The 13,309-nt window shown below is 41.6% G+C and overlaps 1 protein-coding gene across 1 annotated transcript in view; it reads left to right on the forward strand.

The window, feature by feature from the left end:
- The first annotated feature begins 3,463 nt into the window (after positions 1-3,463).
- ACTN2 (actinin alpha 2) overlaps positions 3,464-13,309 on the forward strand; it is a 105,038-nt gene continuing 95,192 nt past the window's right edge. The window contains exon 1 of the mRNA XM_061624573.1: positions 3,464-3,857. Coding sequence (XP_061480557.1) covers positions 3,729-3,857 — 129 coding nt within the window. The 5' untranslated portion in view covers positions 3,464-3,728. The remainder of the gene's footprint in view (positions 3,858-13,309) is intronic.

Below are 13,309 nucleotides of genomic sequence, written 5' to 3' on the forward strand. Positions count from 1 at the left end.
ATTTTGTGCCATACAGTTTGAGTCTAACGCAGCCTTTCCCAAACTTTGGGTCCCCAGATGTTGTTGGACAACAGTTCCCATCAGCACCAGCCAGCATGGCCAATGGTCAGAAATGATGAGAATTACAGTCCAGGAACATCTGGGAACCCAAAATTTGGCAAAGGCTAGACTAACACAGTGTTGAAGAATGTGACACACCTTTGAAAATAGTTAGTGACAGCACAGTCGTAAAAAAAAGATATATTTTAGTAGCTGTATATTTTAGACTTAAAAGTGGCAATAAAACTCCAGTTTTTCCCCCCTTGCTTATTATGCTGGAAATAATAACAAGCTAATGTGAAATATAGAAATGCAGCTAAGCTGTTGAAAACACATGAGTGACTGAAAATTTGTAATAGGTTATTCTAAACTCGAGGTCCTGCCCTCCCTTTCTCTCCCTCTCCATTCCTCCCTCCCTCCCTCCTCTTGCATTCCCTTTGCAGAACCATTTTTAAAATCCTGGATCCATCTCACCATTTTTTCCAATTGTATGCCAGCACTATTTGTAGTTTTCCACCTGTCACTGTGTGTATTACATTGTAAATCTGTGTGGTGCTCCTACAGTTCTAGTGCATTGGAAGATTGGTTCACAGATCATTTGGGGGCAATCTTTTTAAATGGTTAAGGCTGTCAGAATAAGGCTGCCAGAATAAGGCTGCAATCCTAAGTGTGCTTACATGAAAATCAGCTCCACTGTAATCAAGATGATTATTTCAAAAAGTGTGTTTACAATGTTAGTTGCCTGTGAATAATTCTGCCACATGTGGTTCTTTTGTGCAAATCACCATGTTTATTTCCAAGCTTTTCTATATCGAAATTAACTTTTCAAAAGACTTAACTAATTATGCACCAATCTAATTTCATTTTAGAGGTATGTTGTTTTTGAACATGTTAAATTCATAGAGAACCTTTGATTTTTCAAATTAAGCCTTCACTTGTTACTTGACATACCTTTATCTTTTGTTATTATCTGGCTTTCCAGTGGGCACACAAAAAGACATGATCCAGAAATCTTTGCAATGCAACAAAATATGGCATTAGGCCTGGTTAACCCAGTCATTTTGCTGCAGATTTTTTTTAATGACCACAAAGTTGGCATCTAAAGTAGTCACCATCTTCATTCTGTTGGTGCATAATGTAGAAGAGAATGCTATCTGTGTTTATTCCCTCTGCCTTCTCTCCCATCTCCCTTGGCCTTGAGTCTTTCTTTTAAATTATAAGCGTGACTAGGAGGATCCTGTGTGTTTTATCCTTTATCAGGACAGACAAAGGAAAGTACTTCTTCAGGCTGTGCATAGTTAAGGTATGGAACTCCCTCCCACAGGAGGCAGCGCTGGCCTCCAACCTGGATGGCTTTGAAAGCGGATTAGACAGATTAATGGAGGATAAGGCTATCAGTGGCTACTAGCCATGATGTCTATGCTCTGCATGGTTGGAGGGAGTTTACTTCTGTTGTGGGAAACACAAGAATCGGTGTTTCCCACAACACAAGTTCTGAATACCATTTGCTGGAAATTGCAGGAGGGGAGAGTGCTCATGTGGTCAGCTCCTACTTGTGGGTTTTCCCACAGTCATTTGATTGGGCTCTGTGAGAAGAGGATGCTGGGCAATTGGTCTGATCTGGCAGGCTCTTTTTACTTTCTTAGTGTGAGCTGTGATAATGACTTTATGTGCATTTTTAGATAATGAAGTTGTCTTGTGTGAGTATGCCCTCTTGTGGTCAGATAGAGACCACATCCTGGGGAAAAATACACTCTGGAGAACAGTAAATGTAGGATTTCAACTGCAGTAGATTGCAGGGAGGTGACTGGGTGGGTCTGCATTTCCAAAGCCACTTTACTGTGTGAAAAAATAGTTTTTTCTTGTTGAAGGTGATCAGGTTCATTTTCCTGGAGTATAAGAGCCAGAGTGTGATTTCCTGAACATAGAGAGAAGTAAAGGTCAGCTGTTTGCAAAATCAATCATTTTCTCTTTTTGTCTAAGAAAGGCCCTATTCTGATTAGCAATTTGACACATTTAGAAATAGATTCAACTTTTTATTTCCAATCTAGGGTTGATTAATACAATCACTTTGGTGGATTATTTTCATTTGTATGGAACTGAAACCTACAGTGTTGAAATAGTTATCAGAATGATACCATGGGCCCAGAAGCTGATTAAGGATCGTGCTGAAGTATTTATAGGTCATGTCCATATGGCGATATCTTGCAAACCAGTCATTCAGATCCAATTTGTGTGTGTGTGAAATTGGCTTACAAACGCCAACATACTCCTGTTTTTTTCAGTTACCATATTAATCATTATTCTTCCACTTGCTGTCCATACCAGTGGGCAGAGCTTGATGAAATTTATCCAAACTGTTTCGTTGCCCCTCCCCTCAATCACTTCTTTCCCACCCTCCACTACATTTTGACATTAGGTATTTCTGTGTGCTTGCGCCTTTAAAAAAATCCCCAGAAGTGCAGAAAACACCCAAGTGAATGTTACCGGCCTTAGTTATCGTGTTTCACAATGGGCAAAATGGAGGCTTGTGCAGTGGTGGCTGGTGCCCATTAGAACTGGTAGGGCGGAAGGTGGAAAGACCCAATGATAGATGGAGCCAGAACCAATGACAGGCAGAGCCAACTAATTCTAGTGTTGTCTCCATCCTTCTCCATGCTGAGTTCTACAAGAGCATCGCTGAGACTAAAGAGAAGGAAGCTGACAACCAGTGCAAGCAGGTGGGGGCTTGCTGAAGGCAGACTGAGGTTGGTGGGGCAGTGCCCCATTAGCCCTTATGGACCAGCCTTCATTGGGCTTGTGTGGTGTTTTTGAGAGGTGGGCAACACCCATTTCCATTTGTTTCTTTTTAAACAACAACAACAATAAAAACAATCATTTGCCTTCCTCCAACTCCTTGCCTCTACACCTCCTCTAGCGGTGGATGAAGGAGCATTGGGACAACCATGTCACCACCACCACACTCACAGTCTGGTCTTCTTTCAACTCATCAACCTCTCTTCCTTGGGAGATTTCAGAGCACCCTGAGCAATTTCCATTCTAAAGTAACTAACATTAGCTTCACATCTTGCTTCAACAAAGCTGCACCTTTAGGCATTCACCAACCATTAATGGGAGGGATCCCACGTTTGTAGCTGCCCAATATTTTTTCTGGAAAAACGAGCTGGTCTTTAGAGATAACCTAACAAAGCAAAAGAAGGGTTGAAGTGAGAAATCCCAGAGGGCATTATGTGGCATGGCAGCCCTATTTTCCTTTTCCTTAGATTGGAAATGCACAGTTATGTTTTATCCGCAGGGGAATTGTTCTGCTTGTCAAGGATCGGACTTGCAAACAGCCGAAGAGGGACTTTGAAAAAGAGGGGAGGGGGATGGACGTCGGAGGCAGTGCAGAGGCACGTGACAAGGCAAGGGGATAAGAGGCAGAAGCCGAAGCAGCCGCCCGCCGGAGCCAGAATTCCTTTCGGGGAATCACAGCAGCAGTCCAGGAGCAGATAGGTAGAAGGCGAGCTCTTACCCGCAACCTGACAGCTTTTCTCTCTCCCATCAGCAAGACCTTCCTGCCCCAAACAAAATAACAAAATAAAACAGAATTTCTTGCCTGCTTGCAAGACAAAAGTTTTTTTTAGAGCTCCTTGTTAAGAACCGAGACATCTCTGCAGTTCTGAAAAGTAATCTGACTCTTAAGCAACATGACAACCCAAATAGACACTAACATGCATTACAACTATGAGTATGAAGAGTACGAATATATGAACCAAGAGGAAGAATGGGACAGGGACCTGCTTCTGGACCCTGCATGGGAGAAACAGCAGCGAAAGGTCAGGAAAACAAACAAGCCACAAACAATGTGCATTGGTAGCAATCTCTTTAATCCTCACTTGTAGTCAATGCAGTTGATCTCAGTATAAACTTGGGGAGGGGAAGGGGGGCTCAGTCATGATTTTTGTTGTTATTACATGGAATGTTGGCAGTGTTACAGTGAATATTGGTTTATAAGGAATTTGGGCATCCTCTGGTGGGGATTCTCAGATTCAGGGATCTATTGGCAAAATACAACTCGAGATTGTATGTCTAGTTTATTGTCTGTGAAAGTCTCTCTATAAAATGGTTTTCTATATAGTTTTTGTCATTGTTGGTCACTAGGAATCAAGGCCGCAATGAACATGATTCCTGGACATACATGCAGACAGAGATATGTCTTGATGGAATGAGATCGGGCATGCAGAAAAGCATTTACCTGTCTAGGCTTGCTCATGTACTGAAGTCCACAGATTCTTTATTGTTCATAACGTATCACCCCAAAGCTTTTCAAGTGTCCATCAGCAACAGTACAGGAGATAATTGGGAGTTGACCCCTTGCTTAAATGCAGTCCTTCAGCTCGTATTATTTGCCACACATGCAGAATTATGTAAATTGGTCCTGAGACCAGGTGAAATTTCATCTTCACTTCAACAAAGAACTTGTACACTTTTGTAACAGTCCTCTTACTTGAGCAATATGGGCATTTACTTAATGTAGTACAGGAAGAGCAAGATATGATAATAATGCAACCGTTTTTATTCATTTCAATTGTATAAAGGCTTATCTGCAAAACAGGTAGCATTTCAATGTCATGCAAACTACAATAAGCATGAAAGGGTGCATATGCCACCCTAGACTCCTACTGGGACGGAGGGTGGGATATAAATAAATAAACTGATATACCACAGAAGATGGTCCAGTAAGAGACGAAACTTTGGGCCAAACTGCATGTTCTGTTCAATGTGTGATTGTATTTCATGTGGTTGTTTTTCAAATGGCAGCCGTGGGGAAGGGGGTGATGGTAGGAAAACTACTGTTGGTGACAATATCACCATAATCCCAATCCCAATCATGCATCAAAATCACAATCCTGATCATGCTTGCTGCAGCTGCTTTTTTTTAATTTAAAGACACATTAAATGCAATTACACATTTAATGTAACATGTAGTGCAGGTTTTCCCAACCTGGTGCCCTCCAAATGTTTTGGATAACAACTGCCATTAGTGGCTCATGGGAGCTGCAGTCCAAAACATTTGGAGGTCACCGGGTTGGGGAAAGCTGATGTAGTGGGTATTTTTGTTTGTTTTTAATTTAATTTATATTCTATGTTTCCTACAAGGAGTTTAAGGCAGAATGCATGGTCCTCACCTCCATTTTATCCTCACAACAACCTTGTGAGGCAGGTGAGGCTGAGAGATAGTGACTGGCTCACTGTCAACCAGTGAGCTTCATAGGTGAGTGGGAATTTGAATCTGGGTCTCCCCAGACCTGGTCTGTCACTCTTAACTACTATTCACCAGGCTTGGATATAGTTTCCAGAGCAAGTTTTCCTGCACAAGCTCCACTGAAATAAATGAAAACATCACAAGACCACAGAAGGGCAACTCTTATGTAGTTCCCTATTCATTTTTATAGGCTGTGCATAGGACAATTTCCCCATGGATAATTTTCCCTTTGCTTTTTTATTTGAAAAATGCTTTTAGCTACAAAGCATACTTTCAGTATATTTGAACTCATCTGTTGGCTAAGCTTCCAAAATGTTGACCATTTACTAATATGACCTTGAACCAGATTTTATTTATTGAAAACATTCTGTACCCCCTTTCATCAAAACAGATTCCAGGGCAATGTACAGCAATATAGATAATAAACTGATTTAAACCTAACGCAAAATAGAGTGAAACACTAGTCAAGGCAACAATAATAAAAGACAGCAAAAAATAAAATAAAAATAAGGCAGACTGAGGGATTATACACATTAAAATGTCTGTGCAAATAAAAGTGTCTTAGCCTGACTCCAAAAAGAATGTAAAGTCGGCACCAGGCATACCTCTTTAGGAAGGGTATTTCAAAGCCAGGCTGCTACCCACCCTGGTGAGTGTTCAAGAGGGGATCTTTGAATTTACATGCTCCCAGTCAAACACTAAAAATATCCCAATCTATATAAGCCTAGCAAGGTGATATAATTTTTTTTCAAAAGCAATATGAGATTTATTTTGAATTTCTTGGTTTCCTGGTTTTGGACTGAGAAATTATGGTGTTCTGAAGTAATAAAAGAGTTGGTTATGATTATGCAGTTGGCAACTGATTTACACTAATAAAACTTCTCAAACAAATGGTATTCTCATCTGTAGTGTATGGCCCCATAAAAAAAATGACAGGATGTTTGAAACCTTTGCTTCAGATGTTGAATACAAAAAAATCTTGGCCCATTGAAACCAATCCATTTCAATGTCTCCCTTGTTCCAATGGTGTAAGACATAACTATTTTCTTTGGATTAGCGCCTTATGTGTCTTGATTCCCAGCGGTATAGTTAGCCCTTATGTAGAATTTTGATTTTCTGAAAATGAACGATGGATTTTTATTTATTTTTTAAAGAACACAATCTACTTGTGTGATCCAAAAGAGTTTTCATAGTGCGAAAAGATGCTACGGTATGAGGAAACATGTGATTTGCTTTTATACTCCTTCAGTTTCATGAACACTTGGTGGTTTTAATCCCAATTAGACAATACTTTAAAGAACAGCTAATCTTTCAGGAGAGAGCCAGTGTGGTGTAGTGGTTAAGGTGTTGGACTATGACCTGGGAGACTAGGGTTCAAATCCCTACATAGCCATGAAGCTCACTGGGTGACCTTGGGCCAGTCACTGCCTCTCAGCCTCATGAAAACCCTATTCATAGGATCGCCATAAGTCGGAATCGACTTGAAGGCAGTACATTTACATTTTAATCTTTCAGGATACTGCTAAAGAAGCAATCTATGAACGAATGTGGCAGTGCAGCCCATTAATTTCAGTGCAATGTATTTAGGAGCTGTTAGCAAGGTCCACTGGTGTGAATGAAGGCTTTGTAGTAACAGTGGTTAATGGATTGCAACCGTTATTACTTTATATTATCCTGAGCATTTAAAAAATGTTAAATGGATCCACCTGTCTATAAATAGCATCTGATAGAAGGCATTCTTTTTTCTTGGTTTGGAAATCAGTCTGGCACTTGTGTTCTGGGGAACAGCATACCCTCTCAGTAGGATTGATGGATTTGAAAAATTCTGAAGGTGTCAGACTCTTCTCCATAGTGCTAAAATAAGCTCCACAAAGTACATTCCTGATGTCCATATATATGATGAGAAGGCTGTAGCTGGCTGGTTGCTGAGCTTTGTTCAAACTAGTAATATAATATTTAACAGTGATCTTCAAGCAAGCCTGGCAGTTGGCTAGCATACATGTTCTATGAGACAATCTTGGAACAGAACAGAAATAGATGCCATTGTTTCTATTGTAGGCTGTGCTCTCCAGACTTGCCATTTCAGGATATGCATGGTATGAGATCTGTCAACAGTTGCTGGTAACGCATGATGACGTCCTTACGATTACAATGGATGTGACGCCTAATTATAACTCCATCTCATAGGGTATCATGGTCTGCAATAATTCAGACTCGGTGCTGTGGAATTCTCAGTTTCAAAGATTTCCATAAATGTGGTCTACAAGAAGAAAAAGTGAACATGCAGGGCACTCTACAGCAGGTAGAGAAAAAAAGAACCAAAAGTTCAGAATAATGGCAGATTTAATAAAATCCTCCTTATATATGAAAGGCATTATTTTATATATAAAAAAGCTAATAAAAATCAGATCAATTAAAGTAGATTGAGCTTAATTCAGCTATTTAATAGAAATATTCATTTTTATTCATCCACATGACCGTTTTATCCTATGGCAGAATAAGTCACTTGGGAACTGCAGCATTATTAGGATTGGGAATAGCAGGTGTAAATCAGATGCACATCCAAATGTGCATTCAACTGAATTATTTGCAGGTGCTTCTAGGGTGGCCACTTGTGGATTGCCTGAGAAGAGGGCAAAGGATACAGATTTACATAAAAATGCATATGCTAACTTATATGGGTAAAATCCAATAGTGTCTGTATATGAGTGGAATAAACTTTCATTTGTGCAACAGCACTTTCTCTCCTCCCCGCTGCAGCCTCCACACATTTCCAAAATCTGCTGTGGAGGATTGAGAGACCCCCAGAGCAGATTCGGTGGGCATGCACAAGAAGCTGAGGGGGAGAAGAGGAAGGAGAAGTTCCATTGTGCAAGCAGAAGTCTCCTCGTGCAACACTGGATTTTACCCCATGTCTAGATGCAAATTTAGAAATAATTGCTATAATTTAAACAAAAGTGCAATGCTCCTGAACATAGTTGGAAAGAGTGTGACCTGGTGACCTGTGTGCATGCTCAGACAGCTGCCCAGGCGCTAACTGTTGATGGACGACTTCAAGGTCTTCTGCTCAGCATTCTTATGGTTATCTTCGAACTGGATTTGGACTGAACAGCCCTTCAAACAGAGGATTGTCCTCTGACAACCCTTTAAACAGAGGTCTTTCTCTGTAAAATAAGACACCTAGCCACCCTAACGGACCTACCCTTTTGTGCACCTCCAGGCAGAGCTAGAGCAGAATCAAGGTAATGCTACATCAGCTAGTGTGAGGTAAAAAGATATGGTATGCTTGCATACACAAAGATTTTACTAACTAAGGCTGATCCTGCATTAATGGCTTATCTGCACTATAAACAATTTTTAACTGTAATATGGCTTCCCTCAAAGACTCTTGGAAATTTGGGGGTAGATCTACACATGAATAAGAATGAGATGACCTCAGAATCCACTGAACTGCAAGTGGGGAGTATAGATTAGATGACGATACAATTTTTGAATAATCCTCTGTGTGAAACAAAGCAAACAAAATAAACCTTCATGCAGGGGGGAAATGGTGCATTAGGGAAAAAAGTTCTGGGCCAGCCCTGTGACTGCTGTGCTTATTTTCTACAATATTTTTGTTATTGTTGATGAGCATAACAAGTAGTACATTCCATTCTACCACCTCCACTAATTGTTGTGTAGAAGAATGTGGAATATGTTGGGAGGTGCATTTTTTCTCATCTCTACAAAATAAGCCATGTTGCCACAATGGTTTCTTCTGCATGAGTAGAGGCTGCTCCATTAGGGCAAGTGAGCCACTGCCCCACCAACCTCAGTCTGCTGTCCTCAGCCAGCCTACACCTGCCTGCCTTCTTACTTGCAACCAATTCAGGAGGCAGCACTGCCTTTCCGCTTCTTCCTCCTTAGTCTGTTGCGCTGTGTAGAGCTCAGCAGGGAGGGGGAGGGGGACAAAATTAGACTTGGTTGGCTCTGCCTGCCAGTGCTCCAACTCCACCGCTATTGGTCTCCCTGCTTCCAACCTACCACTCTCAATGGGCAGCAACTCCCACTGTTCTACATCAGTTTTAAAAGTAACTCCTCCTCTGCAGCTTTCCCTGTGTTTCTGTTTCTGCATAAAAATAAACTCTATTTTTTAAATAAATGATGTTGGTGGCACACCACAAGCAACCCACCCCTCAAACCTCCTCTCAGGCCAAATCAAACACTTAATTGCATGCAGAATGAAGCCTCATGGTCCATTGTCTGAACCCAGGATACTTGTTGCACTTTTAAATGTTCAAAAACCTATAAATAAATACATTTTGCCCTTGAAGCAAGACATTTGTTAAAGTAAGCTTTTGTGCTCTGGCTCCATTATCTGGGTAACACAGACATCAAGGATACGCTGTAACATTTTGTTGTGGTGACTCACTTTTTAAAAAAAGAGCCATAGACTCTTACAGAAACCTAGCACCAGTCTATATGTTCCGTTTGAGTGGGTCAGGGGCAAGCTAGAGAAGATATAGATGATCTGTGATCATTTTTCTTCACATTTTTCAGTGCTTAAAGCATAAGGCATCTTTTTCAGGGGCTGCCAGTGTGGTGCCTGTGGGTGGTGCAATGGCGTGTTTGAGGTCTTCCTCTGGCATCCATGATGGCTCTGAACCTCCCAGCCCCACACACAAAGGTGGTGAGGATTCTTCCTTGAAATGTACACAAAGATGAAGGAGGAAGTTGGAAGAGTGATGCTCAGAAGAACTGACCATAGTGGTCTTACTAGCTGAAGCCGGTAAAAGGTATTCATAGCTACTGAGGACATCTGGCCATCTAATGACAGAGACACATCCAGGAGCGCCCACACACTATGAACCTGCTCCTGCAGAGGGTGGGGAGTACAACCCCATCTGAAGCAGGCAATTGATCAATTATCTGGACTCAGGAACTGCTTGCCCACAATACCCCAACTTGCAAAGATTCAGAGTCAGTTTCCTTGCTCTCATCCAGCCCACTATCCAGGTCCAGGCACCCGTCCAGGGCTTGCATGGCGTCTCCCGATTCAGTAGTTAGAAAGAAATAGAGCAAGAATGATCAGTGTACTGGTGACACCTTGCCCCAAACCTAATTAACACTCCCAACAGCTTCATGTAGATGTTACATATCACTGGAGACAAGATGCAGCACCCCATAGAACAATTGCCAGGAGAACAAGAGATAATCACTCAGTGCTAGTCTCTAGAAATGCCACTGTAAAACAGTATCTCCAATGTCCATCTCACAGAGTCAGTTCAAGAGGATACGATGGTCAATGGTATGAAAAGCTGCTGAGAAATCAAGTAAGATTAACAGGGTCACACTCCCCCTGTCCTTCTCCTGATAAAGGTTATCCATCGGGGCAACCAAGGCTGATTCATCTGATATCTAGACCTGAACCTGGATTGGAATAGATCAAGGTAATCGGTTTCATCCAACAGTACTTAAAATTGTTGCACCACAACCCTCTCAATCACCTTCCCCAAAAACGGGGTAAATGTGACTGGGTGGTAGTTGTTACAAACTAGTGGGTCCAGGATGGGCCTTTTCATTCTCTTTTTAAGCAGTTCTATTTTTAAGCAGATACACTTGCTCTGGTAGATCCGCCATTAACGGTTTAGGGTCCTTTTGGTTACCAGATCACTGTCACTTATGCACAGCTTCCTTCAGCAGCAGCTGCATGAATCCGATCCTTTTGTAGGTAATTCCAGTTGTGCTTACAGTGTTGTGCCTTCTGAGCCCTGGGAATGTATAGGATAGACTATTAATAGTTCACAAACAGGCTCTAAGGGCTAGCTAAATTTCCACACTTCACAGGGTGATCCAGAGTATGTTGGGAACATTTTTTTATAAATGGGGCAGAGACTACTTTCTAGTGCAGGAGTCCCATACTTTTTTTTTGGCATGCGGGAACACTAAAAAAAACTGTTGTGAGCACCACAAAATACTCATTTCACAGAAGAAAAACTGACAATGCTCAGAACTCCCCCAAAACACTGACAACAAAAGCAAGCCATTTTGCCCCCCCCAAAAAAACAAGCAACCTTCTCACCAAACACTCTCACCAAAGTAAAAAAAAAACTATTTGGAGTGGCAGGGAACCTTGGCAGGTACCAAGCAGGGTGGCTGAAGATACCATGATGCCAATGGATGTCATGTTGGGGACTCTGATGAGAACTACTTGTTGATGTTGGGATATGGGTTCCTTCTGGGAGGAAGGGCCAGATATAAATTTAATAAATAAATAACATCATCAGCTGTAAAGTCATTGTCATTGACTTGTGAAGATAGCTATCTCCTTCTGTACTTTTCTCCATTTCATTTCCTTCTGATCTCACTGTTTATGTTTACAGTTCTGATAATGTGGACTGTAGTTCATGAAAGCTTATTCCATAATAAATGTGATCGTCTTTAAAGTGTTGCAAGACTCTTCAGTGTTGCCAGTCAGTGTAGACAATACTGATCTAGACAGTCCAGTGGTCTGATATGGTATAAGACAGCTTCCTGTGTTCCACCTGTCCTGCAGTAGAACTGTGCTTGGGTCTGAACCATCATGAGCACAGATTGGAACTTGGGACATCACTACTAAGCTTTCTAATGTAGGCTGAGCTGTGGCATACTAATTTGGGATTGCTGAAAAGATGATGGGTAGAGACACACTTACTGTTCTGCCAGTTCCAGTGTGCCTCTACCTCTCTCTTCCAAAAACAGACACATGGCGCAAGTCAAACCCTGCCCCTTTTTACTGTAAAACCAGGTGGAAGCAGCTTGAGTGCATTTTTTTAAAAAAATTGCTTCGAAGGGCTCATCTACATGGGAGCGTAACTTCGTGTTCAAGACACTGCATTTACCTCTGTTTTCTGTTTGCACCGTCCACAGTAAGGACTAAATGCCAGCTGCAAACACGGTGTTTTCTAGTCACACTTGAGGGGAAGCATCAATCACACAGTTTTCTAAAGACCACGCCCTCTGATTTAACATTTCCACTCCCTCTGTTTACCTGGCAACCGAGCATGCTCAGTTTGTTCTACCAGTAAGTTTCATTTTAAAACAACAACCCAGAAGTGCAATTAATTTGTATTTTCCCTGGTACAATACTGATGAAATACAAATCTTTGACCAGTGTTATGCTTTTGTGCACAAGTTAGGGAGAAAAGGAAAATATGGCACTGTTTGCAGCAACATAAAAAAGGCTTGCAGAACTGGAGAGAGCTGTGGAAGTTCCTCTTCAGCCCACAGGAAATGAAATGAAAGAAGGGAGGAGGAGGGAGTGGGTGTGGAGACGGAAACGATTGACACACCCACCTAAAAGCATTGGAGCAAAGCGTCTGCAAGCCCTAGAGATATGGAGTGAAGACTTTAATTAATTAATTTGTATACTGCTTCATACTTGAAAAGAAGCCTCTAAGTATTTTTTTTCTTCCCTTTTCGGATTATCAGAGGATTGGGTTAGTACGGATTTACAGGGGGGGAAACTGCTTGATATCTTCTGCTTGCCAGTAACGTCATGAACCATGTGAATTAAAAGGGTAGCACAAACGAAATCAGATGAGCCCTAGATGACCCCAAGGAGATTTCGCGACTGATCGGCAGATCAACCCGTTCCCCTTCCTGATGGCCAAGGAAATGTGTTGCCATAGGTAAATAGTGTGCTCACAGCCTAAATATTCACTTTACAGTCTGTTGCAAAAATATGAGCAGTGATATGGGGATTCAGACTCTCTTGATCTCAGGATCTTGCAGGTGGAATTCAGAAGGGCAGCTCTCAGTCTGTCTCTAACCAGTTTGGTTTGGGGGGATTTCTGGAAGAAATTAAAGCACTGCCTTATTTGAGTTTTGTGCCAGCATGAATTCCCTTAGTTTTCAAATTTCCAAGGAGTAATCCATGAAATGGTAGAGGCAGCAGGTTGATTTATGGTTGACTGCATTCACCATATCACAGTGTCATTATGGGATTAGGTAGGCACTTCAAGAAGATAGTGGTGCTACCCAATTCATTCTATCACATCACTT

The sequence above is a fragment of the Rhineura floridana genome, chromosome 4 (assembly GCF_030035675.1).
Source record: "Rhineura floridana isolate rRhiFlo1 chromosome 4, rRhiFlo1.hap2, whole genome shotgun sequence".
NCBI classification, from domain to species: domain Eukaryota; kingdom Metazoa; phylum Chordata; class Lepidosauria; order Squamata; family Rhineuridae; genus Rhineura; species Rhineura floridana.